This window comes from Equus asinus, chromosome 2 (assembly GCF_041296235.1).
Source record: "Equus asinus isolate D_3611 breed Donkey chromosome 2, EquAss-T2T_v2, whole genome shotgun sequence".
NCBI classification, from domain to species: Eukaryota; Metazoa; Chordata; class Mammalia; order Perissodactyla; family Equidae; genus Equus; species Equus asinus.
Genome location: NC_091791.1, coordinates 154092107 through 154109908, shown reverse-complemented (window position 1 = coordinate 154109908; position 17802 = coordinate 154092107). Strand labels below are relative to the sequence as shown.

At 35.5% G+C, this 17802-nt stretch overlaps 1 protein-coding gene across 27 annotated transcripts in view; it reads left to right on the top strand.

Moving 5' to 3' along the window:
• The window catches only part of MGA (MAX dimerization protein MGA), a 155903-nt gene that overhangs the window by 111002 nt on the left and 27099 nt on the right, over nucleotides 1-17802 (top strand). For all 27 annotated transcript variants that reach the window (XR_011499962.1, XR_011499959.1, XR_011499963.1 and 24 more), the window contains 4 exons: nucleotides 251-596; nucleotides 15474-15700; nucleotides 16730-16906; nucleotides 17525-17597. Coding sequence is in view for 24 of the 27 variants with exons in the window: in XM_014857329.3 (XP_014712815.2) it covers nucleotides 251-596; nucleotides 15474-15700; nucleotides 16730-16906; nucleotides 17525-17597 (823 nt within the window). In the remaining 3 variants the exon portion in view is untranslated. The remainder of the gene's footprint in view (nucleotides 1-250; nucleotides 597-15473; nucleotides 15701-16729; nucleotides 16907-17524; nucleotides 17598-17802) is intronic.

Below are 17802 nucleotides of genomic sequence, written 5' to 3'. Positions count from 1 at the left end.
TTGTTCGTATTTTGTCTCATAATTATTTAAAACAATTATTCTCTTGCTTGTCTGTGCTATGCATTAGAATGGGAGATTGTTCAGAATCCTTGTTATATTCATTTTCTGTTCTTTGAAGCTGTGCTAATCTTTTGTTGTTACTACTGAGTGCTCAGAGTCAGAGAAGAAGACAGACTAATATATGACTGTAAGTAATTGGTTGTGTTAGGGGATGATTTAACAGATTTACAATTTTCTACTTTAACTTTAGGCATCTCTCAAAACTAAACCTATCCACACAATCATAAGGAAACGAGCGCCTCCATGCAACAATGACTTCTGTCGATTGGGTTGTGTATGTTCAAGTCTAGCTTTGGAGAAGCGCCAGCCTGCTCACTGCCGCCGACCAGACTGCATGTTTGGCTGCACTTGTTTGAAAAGAAAAGTTGTGCTTGTTAAAGGGGGATCCAAAACTAAGCATTTCCAGAGGAAGGCTGCCCATCGTGATCCAGTTTTTTATGATACTCTTGGAGAGGAGCAAAGAGAAGGAGAAGAGGGAGTCAAGGAGGAAGAAGAACAATTGAAAGAGAAAAAGAAGAGAAAGAAGCTGGAATACAGTGAGTATTAATTGAGAGTTAAAACAGTATAGTTTTATATTTTTAGAAAAGTATGGTTATTTGAAACCTATTTTGAATATTACTATTACTTTAATTCTGATCAATGATCTAAGAAGAATTTTGAGAAATTCTTGTTATCCTTAAATGCTCTTTCTATATGGCATATGTGATACACACATGCACACACACACACACACGTTCTTTTTAAGTTTTCTCTTGAAGATGGATTTTTTGTGCTAAATTTGAATTGTTCTCTCATTTGGACTTTCGGAATGCATTTGAAGCTTCATTTGTTTTTCTGTGTGCTCCACTGCACCCCCTGCCGTGTTCTTTGAATATACAGATGATTGGTATAATCCATCATTTTCTTTTTTTCTCTCCAGCTGTATTGAGGTATAATTGACAAATAAAATTGCAAATATTTAAAGTATACAACATGATGGTTTGGCATATGTATACATTGTGAAATGATTGACATAGTCAAGTTAACTAACACATCTCATTTTATTTTCTAAAAGAAGAAGTTTGTAACAAGACCCTCTGGTTATGGTTTGAGTCATTCACCAAGTGGTTGGAGATTTAGGGACAGAATAAGGACGTAACAGTTGAGCATTATATACTCTTTTGAAATCCTTATTCCTTTTTGATAAAATATTACAAAATCCCAACTTACGTATTATTTCATTCTTGATTTTTTTCCCTTTCTACTGTATTTTTTTATTTTGTTTAAAATAAATATCTGGAATAAATAAATTCCAGATATTAGCAGTTTAATTTTTTAAAGTCCATTTATTAATCTAATGAAATATGTTTTTAATCTTGAAGATAGAGAAAGACTTTCTAAGCAAGACTCCAAAGAAACCATAGAAGGAAAAGACCTCCAGACTTAACTATCTCTTGCTTTTTTCCTTTTTTGAGGAGAATGGGGGAGGAATTTTGAACAAAACTAAAATATGAATTATTATATTACAGCCTGGAAAAAATAAAACTCCTGGATATGTAGGAAAAAAACACAGCCACTCCAATAAAAGTTAGCAAAGAATTCAGAAAGGCAATTTACAGAAGAAAGTTTATAACAAATGGTCAATAAACCTATCACTAAAGACATATAAATTTAAAACAAAGTATCAATTTCTGCCTACCAGTTTGAATATCCAGTGTTAAGAGTATAAAAAAACTGGCACTATCCAACTGTTGGTAAAAGTGTAGTTGGTACAATTCCAGCAACATCTATAAATGTTTAAAGTGCACTCACTTTATAATATCATAGCATAATGTCACAGCAGTTTCACTTTTACTAGCATATCCTGAACATAGATGTTCATCACTGAATTGTTTATATTAAAGAACACCCAAAAAGGCTAAATTGGACAACTTAGATGAGATGGACAAATTCTTTGAAAGACACAAAGCTACCAGACTCACTGAAGAAGAGAAAAGTAACTGCCTAGCCCTTTACTTATGAACTTGTAGTGAAAAACCCCACAATAATGACACCAGGTCCAGATGGCTTCACTGGTGAATTCTGTAAAACGTTTAAGGAAGAAATAATACCCATTCTACACAACACTCATCAAATGGTCTCATTCTATGAGACCAGCGTTGCCCTGATACTCAGACCAGAAAAAGGCATTATGAGAAAACTGTGGAGTAATATCTCTCATGAACGTATGTAAAAAGTATAAATAAAATTTTAGCAAATCAAATCCAAGAATATATTTAAAGAATCATATATCATGACCAAGTGGGATTTATCCCAGGAATGCAAGGTTGATCTAACATGTGAAAACAAACAGTGGAGTTCACTATTACCATAGTGGACTTTTTATAAAATGCCATATGATTGTTTCAACAGATATTTAAAAAAATTTACAGAATCTATTTCTGGTAAAAATTGTTGGCACACTAGAATAGAAGAAAACTTCCTCAACCTGATAAAGAGCATCTAGGAAAAACTCTACAATCCACATATTAATGGTGAAAGACTGAGTGCTTTTCCCCAAAGATTAGGAATGAGGAAGAATGTCTTCTTTTACCATGTCTCATCATACTGGAGGGCCTAGACAGTGCAGGAAGGCATGAAAAAGAAAATGCATCTAGATTGGAAAGGAAGAAGTAAAATTAGCTTTATTCATAGATTGGAAAATCCTAAGGAATCCACAAAAAAGCTACTAGAACTATGTTAGTTTAGTGAGGTTACAGCATACAGCAGTATCAGTATACAATGTATTTGTATATATGCCAGTGAACAATTGGAAATTGAAATAAAAAATACCATTTAAAATAGCATCCAAAAAATTAGACACTTAAGGATAAATTTGATGAAAGTTGCGTAAGACTTTTATGCTAAAAACTACAAAACACTGCTGAGAGCACTTTTAAAGGACCTAAATAAATGGAGAGAGATACAATTTATGCATCAGAAGAGTGTGTTGGCAAGATAAATCGATTTGATGCTGTTCCAGTAAAAATCCAAGCAGGCTTTTTTGGGTGGAAATGGACAGGTTGTTTCTAAAATTTATGTGGAAAAGTGAAGGACTTGGAGTAGTCCGTTGATAAACAACTTTGATAAAGCGGAACATGGTATACTTATACTACCTGATTTTTAAGACTTACTGTAAAGCTCAAGTAATTTGGATAAAGAAAGATATATAGATCAATGGAACAGAATAGAGAGTTCAGAAGCTGATGCACACATATATACACAAGGCCAATTAATCTTTGACACAATTCCAAGGTAGTTCAATGAGGAAATGATGATGTTTTCAACAGATGGTTCTGGGGCAAGTGGATAACTATAGACACTCACCCCTCCTTCCCCATAAAAGGTGAACCTCAACCATTACTTCACACCATACACAAAAATTAACTCAAAATCTGAGTTAATGTCAAAGATTAAATGTAAGTTCTTAAGGTATAAAATTTATAGAAGAAAATATAGGAAAAAACCCTTTGTGACTTTGTGGCTCATAAAGATTTCTTAAATAGGACATCAAAAGCTTGGATTATAAATGCAAGAAAAGTAATGAAATTGAATTTCTCAAAATTAAAAACTTGTTCTTCAAAAGACCTTTAAGAAAACGAAAAGACAAGCCATAGACCAGGAGAAATACTTAGAAAAGATGCATCTGACATAGGACTTGTATCTGCAATAAATAAGGAATTGTTGAAACTCTTTAAGACGAATGCTTACAACTCAGTAAGAAGGCGGTCAACGTAGTTTAAATGAACAGGAAAGCAAAAAGACTCTTCACTATGAAAGATATATTAACAGCAGATAAACACATGAAAAAATGCTTAGCATCGGTAGTCATTAGGGAAATGCTTATTAAAACCACAAGGAGACACTGCTGTGTACCACCAAGTGGCTAAAATTAAGAAGTTTGACCATACCAAATAATGTGAGAATATAGAGCAATTGGAAGTCTTATACATAGCTAGCAGGAATGTAAAAGTCACTTTGGAAAACAGTTTGATAGTTTCATTTTACTTCTGTGTGTTTATTGAAGAGCAGTGATAGCTTATGTCACCATAGAGTCTTTTACATGAGTGTTCATTACAGCGTTATTTGTAATAGCGAGAAAATTGGAAACAACCCAGGTGTCCATCAACAGGTGAATGGGTAAAGAAATTTGGGATGGATAAAAACAATGGAATACTACTCAGCGGTAAAATGAAACAAACTGTTGATACACTCAGCAACAATCAACCTCAGAATAATTAGGCTGAATGAAGGCGGCCATATCTCCCCTGTCCACCCCAAAAGTTAACGTTTTTTTCCCATTCATGTAAAAAAACTTTTTAAATAGAAACTGATATATAGATCACTGGTTGCCAGGGCAAGAGTTGGGGTGGTGTTTGGAAGCAGAGGGAGAGATGGATGGATTTCAGAGAGGTAATCCAATTACAGTTACAAGGAATCTTGGAGGTGGTATTTACCTTGACTATCTTAATTGTAGTGATGGTTTCACAGGGGTATATGGATGTCAAAACCCATCAAGTTGTATCTATGGTATTGTAGGTCAATTATAGCTCAAAACTAGAACAGAAAAAAGGAAAAACAAGTTTAGTTATAGGACTATTTATTGCAGACTTTAAAATTGAAAAAAAGGGATAAAATTTATTGTATAATCTGAGTTAAATTTTTATATATCTCTACAAAGGAATACAAGATAGTCATTAAAAATGATGTAGAGGGGCTGGCCCTGTAGGCGAGTGGTTCAGTTTGCACACTCTGCTTCAGTGGCCCAGGGTTTCAGTGGTTTGGATCCTGGCCACAGACATAACATGCCACCACTGCTCATCAAGCCGTGCTGAGGTGGCATCCCACATAGCACAACTAGAATATACAAGTATGTACTGAAGGGCTTTGGGGAGAAGAAGCAGCAGCAGCAGCAGCTTGGCAACAAATGTTAGCTCAGGTGTCAATCTTTAGAGAAATCAAAACAAAAAAACCAATGTAGAATGTTTAAAGGCACAGGAAACATCACACTGTAGTAATTGATAATCATAAAATAGTATGTACCATATTATCTCAATTACATCAGGATATATATGTACATATATGCACTTAAAAACAAGGAAATAATGCCCAATTTTTACAGTAATTATCTCTGGATATTGAGATTTTGGATGACTTTAGATTTCTAATTGTTTTAAATCATCTGCAATGAATATCTTATGTTGTAATTAGTAAAGGTGTCTGTATATATAAAGTGTATATGTAAAGCATGACATGACAGGGCTGTAAGTTTGGCTTAGCTATGAATAGTAATTGGCCATAATAACAGATTAGAGGAGAAAAATCTATATTAGTTAATGTTGTGAAGTTGATAAAAATTCAGCATCCATTCTTTAAAAATTTTTTTACTTTTATTGTGGTAAAATACACTTAACATAAAATTTACCATCTTAACCATCTTTAGGTGCACAGTTCAGTGGTATTAAATACATTCACATTGTTGTGCCACAGATCACCACCACCTACCTCCATAACTTTCTTCCTCTTTTTTTTTTAAAGATTGTATTATTTCCTTTTTCTCCCCAAAGCCCCCCGGTACATAGTTATATATTCTTCGTTGTGGGTTCTTCTAGTTGTGGTACGTGGGATGCTGCCTCAGCGTGGTCTGATGAGCAGTGCCATGTCCGCGCCCAGGATTCGAACCAACGAAACACTGGGCCGCCTGCAGCAGAGCGCGCGAACTTAACCACTCGGCCACGGGGCCAGCCCCAGCTTTCTTCATCTTGTAAAGCTGAAACACTATACCCATGAAACAATAACTCCCCATTTCCCTCTCTCCCCCAGCCCCTGGCCACCATTCTGCTTTGTATTTTTTGATTTTGACTTCTCTTAGCACTGCATGTAACTGGAGTCATACGGTATTTGTCTGTGACTGGCTTATCTTACTTAGCATAACATCCTCAAGGTTCATCCATGTTGCAGCATATTGCAGAGTTTTCTTCCTTTTTAAGGCTGAATAATATTTCATTGTATGTATGTACCACATTTTCTTTATCCATTCATCCATTGATGGACACTTTGGTTGCTTCCATGTTTTAGCTGTTATGAATAATGCTGCTATAAACATGGGTGTACAAAAGACCCTGCTTTCAGTTCTTTTGGGTATATAGCCAGAAGTGGAATTTCTGATCATATGGTAATTCTATTTTTAATTTTTTGAGGAACTGCCATATTGTTTTCCACAGCCAGCTATACCATATTACATTGCCATCAACAAACAGTGCATAAGGCTTCTAGTTTTTCCATATCCTCGCCATCACTTGTTGTTTTGTTTTTTTGATAGTAACCATCCTAATGGATGTGAAGTGGTATCTTGTTGTAGTTTTGATTTGCATTTTCCTAATGATTAGTCATGTTGAGCATCTTTTCATGTGCTTATTGGCCATTTGTATATTTTCTTTGGAGAAAGGTCTGTTCAAGTCCTTCGCCTATTGTTGAATTAGGTTATTTTTCTTTCATTGAGTTTTAAGAGTGCTCCATGTATTCTGGATTAATCCCTTATCAAATATATGTTTTGTAAATACTTTCTCCCATTCTGTGGGTTGCCTTTTTCTCTGTGTCTTTTGGGGCACAAAATTTAAAAATTTTTATGAATCCAGCTTGTCTTTTTTCTTTTGTTATCTGTGCCTTTGGTGTCATATCTAAGAAATCATTGCCAATCCAGTGTTGTGAAGCTTTCGACCTGTGTTTTTTCCTAAGAGTTTTATTGTTTTAGGCCTTACGTTTAGGTCTTTGAGCCATTTTGAGTTAAATTTTATATGTGGCGTTGGAGTCCACCTTCATTCTTTGGCATGTAGATAGACAGTTTTCCCGGCACCATTTATTGAAAAGACTGTCCTTTTCCCATTGAATGGTCTTGGCACCCTTGTCAAAAATTATTTGACCATATATGTGAGGGTTTATTTCTGGGCTGTCTCTTGTATCCCATTGGTCTATATATCTTCCTTTATGCCAGTATCATACTGTTTTGATTACTGTATCTTTGTAGTAAGTTTTGAAATCAGGAAGTGTGTGTCCTCCAGTTTTGTGGCATTTCTTCAAATGCTTTTTCTGCGTAAACTGAGATGATCAGGTGGTTTTTTTTTTACTGTCATTATGTTGATGTGGTGTATTACATAGATTGATTTTTGTATGTTGAATCATCCTTGCATTCCAGGAATAAATCTCACTTCTAATTTTCTTTGTGATTTCTTCTTTGATCCATTGATTCGTCAGAAATGTGGTGTTTAATTTCCACTGTTTCGTGAATTTTCCCAGTTTCCTTTTGTTACTGATGTCTAATTTCATCCTGTTGTGGTCAGAGAAGATAATTTGTGTGATATCTGTCTTTTAAAATCTACTGAGACTTAATTCGTGGCCTAACATATGGACTGTTTTGGAAAATGTCCCACGTTGCACTTGAGAAGAATGTATATTCTGTTATTGGGTAGAATGGTCTTTGTGCCTGTTAGATCTAATTGGTTTATTGTGTTAAGTCTTCTGTTTTCTTTTCTTCTGTTTGGTTGTTGTATTCATTATTGTGAGTGGAGTATTGAAGTCTTCAACTCTTAGGGTAGAACTGTATTTCTAACTTCGATTCTGCCACTTTTGCTTCATATATTTTGGTCTGTTATTAGGTATGTAAATATTTGTTATTTCCTCGGGATGTATTGAACCTTCTATTAATATATAATATCCTTTGTCTCTTGTAACGTTTTTAGATTTCATGTTTATTTTGTCTGATGTTGGTATAGCCATCCCTGATCTTTTTTAGTTATTTGCATGGAATATCTTTTCCATCCTCTCACTTTTAAGCTCTTTATGTCTTTGGATCTCAAGGGAGTCTCTCATAGACAGGATATAGTTGGAACAGATGTTTTTGTCAATCCTAACAATCTGTCTTTTGATGGGAGAATTTAACTCGTTTGCATTTAAAGTAATTACTGATAAGGAGGGAGTTACTTCTGTAATATGTGCTATTTGTTATCTGTATGCCTTATGGCTTTTTTGTTTTTGTTTTCTTTATGCCTTATAGCTTTTTCCCCCTCATTTCCTGCATTACTGTCTTTTGTATTTAGTTGATATTTTGTAGTGAAATGTTTAAATTCTTATTTCCTTTTATGTATATCCTATAGCTGTTTTCTTTGTGGTTACTGGAGGGATTACATCCTAAAGTTATAACACACTAATTGGAATTTATACCAACTTAACTTCAGTAACATATAAGAACTTTGCTCCTTTACGGCTCCATCCCCACCCCTTTTGGTTGTTGATGTCATAGTATTACATCTTTATACATTATGTGCCCCAAAACATAAGCTAATAATTTTAAAAAATGCGTTAGTCTTAAATTATGTAGAAAACAAAATTTGGAGTTACAAACTAGAGTTACAGTAATACTAACTTTCACACTAATAATTGTTTTTTTTTTTTTTTTAAAGATTTTATTTTTTCCTTTTTCTCCCCAAAGCCCCCCGGTACATAGTTGTGTATTCTTCGTTGTGGGTTCCTCTAGTTGTGGCATGTGGGACGCTGCCTCAGCATGGTCTGACGAGCAGTGCCATGTCTGCACCCAGGATTCGAACCGACGAAACACTGGGCCGCCTGCAGCGGAGCGCGCGAACTTAACCACTTGGCCACGGGGCCAGCCCCTCTAATAATTGTTTTTTATCTTTAAATGTATTAGTCTCTTAAATATTGTAGGAAAGAAAGTGCAGTTACAGACCATTGTTATAATAGTACTAGCTTTAATAATGCTCATGTGTTTACCTTTATCGAGATCTTTATTTTTCCACATGGTTTTGAACTATTGTCTAGTGTCCTTTCATTTCACCTTACAGAACTTCCTTGAGTATTTCTTGGAGGCAGGTTGAGTGGTCATGAAATGAACCCCCTCAGCTTTTGTTTATCTGGTAATTTCTTAAATTCTCCCTCACTCTAAAAGGACAGTTTTGCCAGAAACAGGAATCTTAGTTGATAGTTTTTTTCTTTTAGCACTTTGAATATATCAGTCCACTGTCTGCTGGCCTCCAAAGTTTCTGATGAGTAATCTGCTCATGTTTTTATTAAGGATCACTTGTTTGTGGTGATTTGTTTCTCTCTTGCTGCTTTCAAGATTCTCTCTTTCTCTTTGGAAAATTTGGTTATACAGTTATGCACTGTGTAATGATGTTTTGGTTCATGATGGACTGCATATACGATGGTGGTTCCATAAGATCAGTACCATTTAGTCTAGGTGTGTAGTAGGCTATACCATCTAGGTTTGTGGTAGTACACTCTGTGCTGTTTGCACAATGATAGAATTGCCTTATGACACATTCTCTGAATGGATCCCCATCACTAATAGACACATGACCGTAATGTGTCTCAGTGTGAATCTCTTTGAGTTCATCTTACTTGGAGTTTGTTGAACTTCTTAAATGTTCCTATTCATGTCTCTCCTCAAATTTGGCTCGGTTTTAGCCATTATTTCTTCAGATATTCTTTCTGCCTCTTTCTCTTTCTCTTCCTCTCATGATGTGCATGTTGGTACACTTGATGCTGTCCCACAGGTCCCTTAGGCTCTGTTCGCTTTTCTTCATTTCCTTTTGTTTCTGTTCCTCAGACTCCATAATTTCCATTGTCCTGTTGTGAAGTTCACGGATTCTTTCTTCTGACTGTTCAAATCTGCCTTGAATCCCTCTAGTGAGTTTTTCATTTCAGTTGTTGTACTTTTCAGCTCCAAGTTTTCTTTTTGGTTTATTTTCAGATTTTCTGTCCCTTTGGTATTTCCATTTTGTTCACACATTATTTTCTTGTCTTTCTCCACATCTTCCTGTATTTCTTTGAGGTCTTTAAGATAGTTGTTTTTAAAATCTTTGATATGTCTGCCATTAAGGTCCTTTTCAGGGACAGTTTCTGTGATTAATTTTTTTCCTTTGAATGGGCCATACTTTCCTGTTTTTTTGTGTGTCTTGTGATGTTTTGTGGAACACTGGACATTTGAATCTAATAATGTGGTAACTCTGGAAATCAGATAGTCTTCCTTCCCTAGGGTTTTTGTAGGGGTTTTTTTTTGTTGTTATTTATTTATTTATTATTGTAGGCTGGCTTTGTGCCAAGGATCAGCCTGAGGTGTAAACTTAAGGTCTTCTCAGGTCTTTTCTGAGCCTTTCCTTGGGCATGCATGGTCATTTTCTAGTTTTTCCTGTGTATGCAGTTGATTTTGAATTTTCTAGCCTTTAATGTCTGGCTCCTGAAGGGGGAAAAAGTGAAAACCGAAGGGGAGAAAAAGGATACTGGCTTTTTAAATCCCTGGAAGTCACTTAAGACAGAGTAGGATAAGAGCTTGGAACAGTGAGGAGAGGTGCAACAACAGTGACTGCCTACCTCTTTGCACCTCTGTGGTCAGAAGCAGCAATCAGAGCAGAGACCCCTGATATTTGGAGGACAGAGTCCTTTTTAACTACTGGCTCCCCAAGATGTGTGCAAGCTGCTGTAGGAACACATGCACAGCTGCATGCCAGGTAGCTGGGGGCTTGGGAAGGCATAGCTGCTACTGTGCTAAGAGCTGAAATTGACCACAGTTAGTGACAGTTTACTGTCCATATCTTCCCCGAGAAGTTTCAAGCCTTCAACAGACTCCACAGTTCCAAAATAATTACACCGGACAGATTCTACAATGTAGTTATTCAGATAGGGAGACAGATTTCTTGGTGCTTCCCTCTCTGCTGTCTTCCCAGAATCCTGTCAACATCTATTCTTGATTTAGATAACTGATAGCAGGCAAAACTGACTATTATAAAGGTGTCACTTCTCATTTTCATCTGTAAGTTCATTGTAATCCTAATCAAAATCTCAACAGGTTTTATGTGAAACTTGAAAAGCTGGTCCCAAAATTTACATGGAAATGCTAAGGACCTAGGTATAGCCAGGGCAGTGTTTAACAATGACAAGGGGGGAGGACTTGCCCTTTTGAATGTCAAAACTTACAAAACCACCACATTTAAGAGGGTTACACTGGTTTGAGGATAAAGTCAATAGACCAGTAGAACAGAATAGAGAGTCTAAAGTAGATTCAAACATATATGGACAAAACGGCAGAGGAATAAGGAAAGAATGATTTTTTTAAATAATTGGTTGCAGGATCATTGAATATCCGTATGGGAAAAAGTGAAACATTTTATTCCTCACACCATACACAGAAATATATTCTAAGTAGATTATAGACTTAAGTTGAAAAGCTAAAATATACAAAACAACTTTTAGAAGATAATACAGAAGAATGTGTATATATGATCTCTCATTAGGAAAGGATTTCTTAAGCATAACTGAAGAAAATACCAATTCTTAAAGAATAATAATTTGATTATTTAAAAATGAGAAATTCAAATCTTTAAGACATTGAGTTAGTGAAAATGTAAGCTACAATGAGAGAACAGATAGTTGTAATACCTACCTAAGGACCTGTATTCAGAATATATAGAGATGTCATCAAATTAATCAGAATTAAACAGTCCCATGAAAAGTGGGCAAGACTTTTAGAGGCATTTCATAAAGAGGGATGTTGACTATCTCAATCATAATTAGGGAATGCAAACTAAATTCTCAGCAAGATTCCACTACATGCCTTCCAGAATGGTAATAATTAAAATCCTCTGATAATATCAACTGTTGATAAATGGGAACTCTCATACGCTGCTGATGGGACTGTAAATTGATATAAACACTGTGGAAAATAATTTGGCAATATCTACTAAAGTTGGTGATACACTTACCCTTGTTCTAGTAGTTTGACTCCGGAGTAACCAGTAGAACTGCATTGTACAACAGTGTTGATGACATTATGATTCACAGTAGCTGAAACCTTAAAACAACCCCAGATATCTAATACCAGTAGAATGAATGAACAATAGTATGAATAATCAGTGGAATAGTGTACCACAGTAACAATAAATTGTAGGTATGTGCAACAGCATAGATGCCTTTTACAAATATAATATTCAGTGAAAAAAATAGGCAAAAGAATACATCTCTGTGGTTACATTTATATAAATTTCAAAAGCTGACAAAATTAAGCTATGATGTGTAGGGTATGGATTTTGGAGTTAAAAAAGGAAAGCCAGGGAAGTGGCTGTCATTTAAGTGATACTCTTGTGGGAAGGGATTTTGATTGAGAAAGGGTGTGCAAAGGCTTCTGGGGTTGATGGCAGTATTCCATTCCTTGACCTGTATAGTGTTTACATGATTGTATACTTGTTAATGTGTATTAAGATGTAAGTGCATTATTTCTGCCCTTTATAGGTGTTATATTTTGCCCAGGGGTATATGTATTATAAAAAGAGTTAAAACACCTACAAAAATGACAAGGAAAGGAATATAGTCTGCTGATTATTAGCATAGCAGTTTTCTGGGACTTCTCTAACAGTATTCATTTATGGAGCAACTACTGTGGGCTCTTGTAGCAGTGAGAGGAGCTAAGATACAGACAATTAAAACCAAGTCCATCTCTAAGAGGTTACTGTTAATTTGACAAAACAGGTGTGTGTTAAACATTTAGATATGTATTTTTTTTGTAATTTTAAGTGCACAATAACAAAAGTGCCATAATGTTTTAAGTGTCATGAATAAAAGGCTTATTGAAATCCCAGAAGACAGAGTGATAATGCTAGGGGACCTTGGGAAGGTAATATGTATTAGGAGGCATTTGAATAGAAATAAGGGGATACCACCTCTTTCTTGAAATGGGTTTCTGTGAATATATACTACACTCTTCCTTCAATCTTGCCTTTGCTAGCTCCTTTTTTTATGGGTTTCAGGTAAAGGGTAGGGGGATCTCTAGTGTATTGTGAAGGGGAGAAGAGAAGAGCTCTATCTTGGGTCCCAGGCTGTGAAAAGGAATCAAGTGGACAGTGGGCTAATGGAGTGTGACGAAGTGGTCTGTTGTTGTTGCCCTTGTGAGGAGTCTGTCCATTTTCATGGCTTCATATGTAGTCTCTGCCAGTGACAGTCCTGATTTTTACTGCTTACCATATTTGATTATGTTGCTATCACTTCAATCTTACATGTTCTAGACAGAACTGAGTCTCTACCCTTCTCAGTCAGCTCCTTTTATGAACTCCTCTGTTTACTGGAACCACTTTTTCCATTTATCCGTAGTTGAAACTCTAGAGTTGTCTTTGATTCCCTGTGAGGGATTAAGATGTTCTAGGACATTTTTAACAGATTTTGTTCTGAAGTACTGTACTCTGTATTTTGTAGCTATTATTTTCAAAAGAAAAAGATGAAAAGGGATCTTTACTTAGTATAATCCTTAGCTTATGGAAGCTTAGAATATCCTTGAGAGATGATTGAAAGAGTTCAGAGATAAAGTGCTTGCCCTGAAAGCACTTTTGTTTTTGTAATAGAATTAATATGTATATGAAATAATTGGCATCACTTGACAATACAGTTTTTACCAAATGAATGGTAGAGCCTCTGTAAATACCGTCTTTATTGTGAGGGCTTCCCTGGGTGTCTGTTTTAAAATGGCGGCACTCCCCCTCAAAATACATACTCATACATACTCACTATATATACTGCTTATTTCCCTTTTCTGCTTTTCCTCATAAGCACTTATCACTATCCAACATATTTTCCTTGTTTGTCTTGTTTATTGCCTGCCTCACCCTCTTCCTTCTGGCTTAAATGTAAGCTCCTTGAAGGCAGGGACTTTTGTCAGTTTTGTTCATTACTGTATCTGCAAAGTCTGATACGTAGTAAACATTCAAATACTCAAATGCGTGAATGAATACTAGGGTCTTAGAAGCCTTTGTGAATTATGTAATAAATGAGCTAGGTTATAAAACTTGGATAACAGAGACTGCTAATTAGCTAAGTAATTGGCTCAATCACCTTCTAGCTCTGAAGTTTTTTTCCTCCCTATTTTAACCTTCAAGCCTTTATTCAGTATTTTGTGGTTATGCTCTGAATGATGTTAGCTCTTAAGAGACTTTTAGACAAAGTTGTTCTTTACTAGTGGGGTCTTAATGTTCAGAATAAATATACTTAGGAATGAAATCAGGTTGCATTTTGGATTCTGCTTTGTTATGAAAGATTAATTGAACTAAGTATTTGAATTAAGTGTGAATGCTGCTCAGTCACATTTTATGTGACTTTAGGCAAAGATTTTGGATCTTTGGCTTAGAACCAGCTACGTCTTCTCTGAGGACTGACTGCTAAAATACAAAATAACAATGTTTGCTTCTCTGTGGCTGTCTTCTTTTTGGGAATGGGCAGTTTTGCTTAAAGAATAAAGCCAGGAGCCTCTTAACCTAGATCCTCCATTTAATTTGGTTAAGTACTTTAGTGCATGTTTTCATTTGTGTAGAATTTCTTGACAGTAGGATTTCATTGCTTATCTGTTGATACATTTTTGCTCCTATGCTCAGTTCGGGCTGTCTTTTGAATATAATTTATTATCTGAAGGCAACGGTAACAGCTCAGTCGCTGGAGCCAGGTTGACTGAGTGATCCTGATTCTGCCTCTTACTCTTGGACTCCCCTGAACCTCAGCTTCTGCAAAATGGGAGTAATAGTATCTCAAGGAGTATTGTGATCATTAAATGAGTTAAAACATATTAAGTGCTTAGAGTAAGTACAAGTAAGATTCAATAAATAGTTGTTGTTTGTTGTAAAATTAAAAGGTGTAGTATAGAATGATTATCTTTGCAGGATAAGAGAAGGCCTTTTCTGACCATACTAAATATAATAGCAACTCCTGTTAACTCTCCATCCCTTACCCTGCTATATTTTCTGTGTGGCACTTATCGTTACTTGATGTTATATGTTTATTAGTTTGTTTCTCCTACTGGACTGGAAGCTCTGTCAGGGCAAGAACTTTGTTTTATTCATAATTATGTTCACTCTAGTGCCTAAAACAGTATCTGATTTATAATAGGTGTTCAACAAATATTTGGTTAATAGATGAATAAATTAAGGTGCGTGAGAGCGGCTGGCCCTGTGGCCGAGTGGTTAAGTTTGCGTGCTCCGCTTTGGCAGCCCAGGGTTTCGCTGGTTTGGATCCTGGGTGCGGACGTAGTACTGCTCATAATGCCACGCTGAGGCGGTGTCCCACATAGCACAACCAGTAGGACCTACAACTAGAATATATAACTATGTACTGGGGGAATTTGGGGAGAAAAAACAGAAAAAAAAAAAAAGATTGGTAACTTGTTAGCTCAGGTGCTAATCTTTAAAAAAAAAAGTACATGAGAACAACTAAAGATTTTTTAGGGGGCATCTGTTTGATTGTTGTAATGAGTTACTGCTTTTTATGAGGGAGTGTATTTTGTTTTGGCAGTGCCTCAGTGAACTTCTGTTGCCAAAGGCACCTAAAATCTTATCCTTCTTTTTCTTAAGCTATATGTGAAACAGAGCCTGAACAGCCTGTTCGACATTACCCATTATGGGTGAAAGTAGAAGGTGAAGTAGATCCAGAGCCAGTTTATATCCCAACGCCTTCTGTCATTGAGCCCATGAAACCATTGTTGTTGCCTCAGCCAGAAGTTTTATCTACTACTGTGAAGGGCAAATTGCTCACTGGAATTAAACCTGCACGGGCATATACTCCCAAACCCAATCCTGTGGTAAGCCTGGAGTTTAATGTTTTATTGCAAGTTACAAAAATCATTTGTAAAGATGGTGGGTTTCAACCAGATTTTGGTTTATATTCTGTTTGCTTTCAGGTAATATGCCTGCAAGCCATCTCCCTTTCTGATTTAATCAGTTTAGTTGCTGGCACTTAAAAAATGTCATCAAAGTAGAGGTGAATAGTGGTGATTCTTAAAAGGTAGCCAAATCTTTTTTAAGGAGGAGCATATAAAGGTGGACTTTTTTTTACATGATGTCATGAAAGTCTTTTAAAGAATGTTGAGCAGTTAGGATGTAGTACATGTTATTAATAAAAAAGCATTAAGAAGAAGCTTTTGGAAGTAACTCATCTTTTTAAAGCAAATTCTTTATATACAATAATAGTAAAGTTCAAGATTTAAAACAATAGTTGTTATATGACTGTGTGAAGACGGATAGGTAAAAGAGCTGATGCTTCTGTTGTGTTAATAGCTTAAGCATTTCTGATTATTAAATCCACTTCAGTCTTCTCAGTGCATTAAATTGAAGAAAGATCCTTACGTACGATGTTATTCAGTGTGATCTCTGTACCAGTGCTGGTCCAAAGTTGTTTGTTACCAGTCTGAGATGAAACAAGAATGGAAAATGAGTAAATATTTAGAAACTTTTACAGCAAGTTGATAGAGTAATTTTATATTTATTAAATTGAATACTAAAAAACTTGGGCTTGTATTTTAACGTCTTTCGTTTTTATAGTAATTTATTTTATTGTCGTTTACAAAAGTATCAGTCTCTGTTGGACTGGTAATTAAGTTGACAAGCAGCGTTTGGAGTGAGCTGAAATTTCTTAATAGAGAACCAGATCTTTTCTGACTGGCCCAAGTTTCACTACATATGAACTATACTTGTACTATTTAACTTTAAAGTTTGTGTTTAAAAATTTCAAGTGTTGTAATAGAAACAAAGATTAAACATCTTTTTCCTTTTGGAATCTAGAAGACTTTTTTCTCCAATGCATAGAATGTTTTGTTATATGAAACTTACAGATTCGGGAAGAGGACAAGGATCCGGTCTATTTGTACTTTGAAAGTATGATGACTTGTGCCCGAGTTCGAGTATATGAACGAAAAAAAGAGGAACAGAAACAACCGTCACCATCTGCATCCCCATCATTTCAGCAGCAAGGCTCATGTCATTCTAGTCCTGAGAACTGTAATGCAAAGGTGAACTGCTTGTTGCATAATTTCTCTTTTTAACTTCCAATTCCCTGTTACTGATCTGAGAATTTGAATTACTATTAGAATAATTCGGAGTAATTCTTGTGGGGTAGAGAAGACTTACTTGACGTGTATATCAGTTTATCTGTTTTCTTTGTGTACTTTTTCTAGAAAACAGTCCCTTAGGATTATTAAAAGTATTATTCTTTCTGCTGCTGGGGTAATTTTTAAAAGTTTAAACATTCGTGGTTTTAATTAAATCACTTATCTTTATTAAGCTTTGTGTCATTTCATGTTGGTGAATTTTCTAAATAACTGAAGCTTGTTCCATTAAACATCAAATATTTGTCCTTCTTTACCAGAATATACTATCAAGTACAGTGTAAATTCCTCTCTTGGTGACTCAGTCACTATCAAGGACATTAGAGAGCAAGACTGCTTATTTTTGCTGAGGGTCGTATAATGTGATGGTAACATAGCTGTGCATGGCAATGTGATGCTTTTGCCATTTTAGTCTTTGTGCTGTCTCAGGCTTCTTTGAGAGATTTAATGCTTGTATTCTAGTCTCTATTGATATTAAATATTTGTTGAATTGAAATATTTCTGTGTTATTTCTTTCTTCAGGAGCTGAATTCTGAACAGCAGCCCTTGAAACCAATCACTTGTGACTTGGAGGATGATTCTGATAAATCACAAGGTCAGAATGAAAACTAGATGTTATCAGTTGATAGTAATTATATAGGTGTGGATTATAAAAATAATGGGGGAAAACCAAAACTACCAATCCAGAATGTGTCTACCTAGCCCTTTTTCTAGTTTCTGCTAAAAATAGAGAAGATAGATCAGTCTTTTTCCATTATTTGGTCTGTTATCACTCCTGTTCTGAGAGATAAAATTCATTT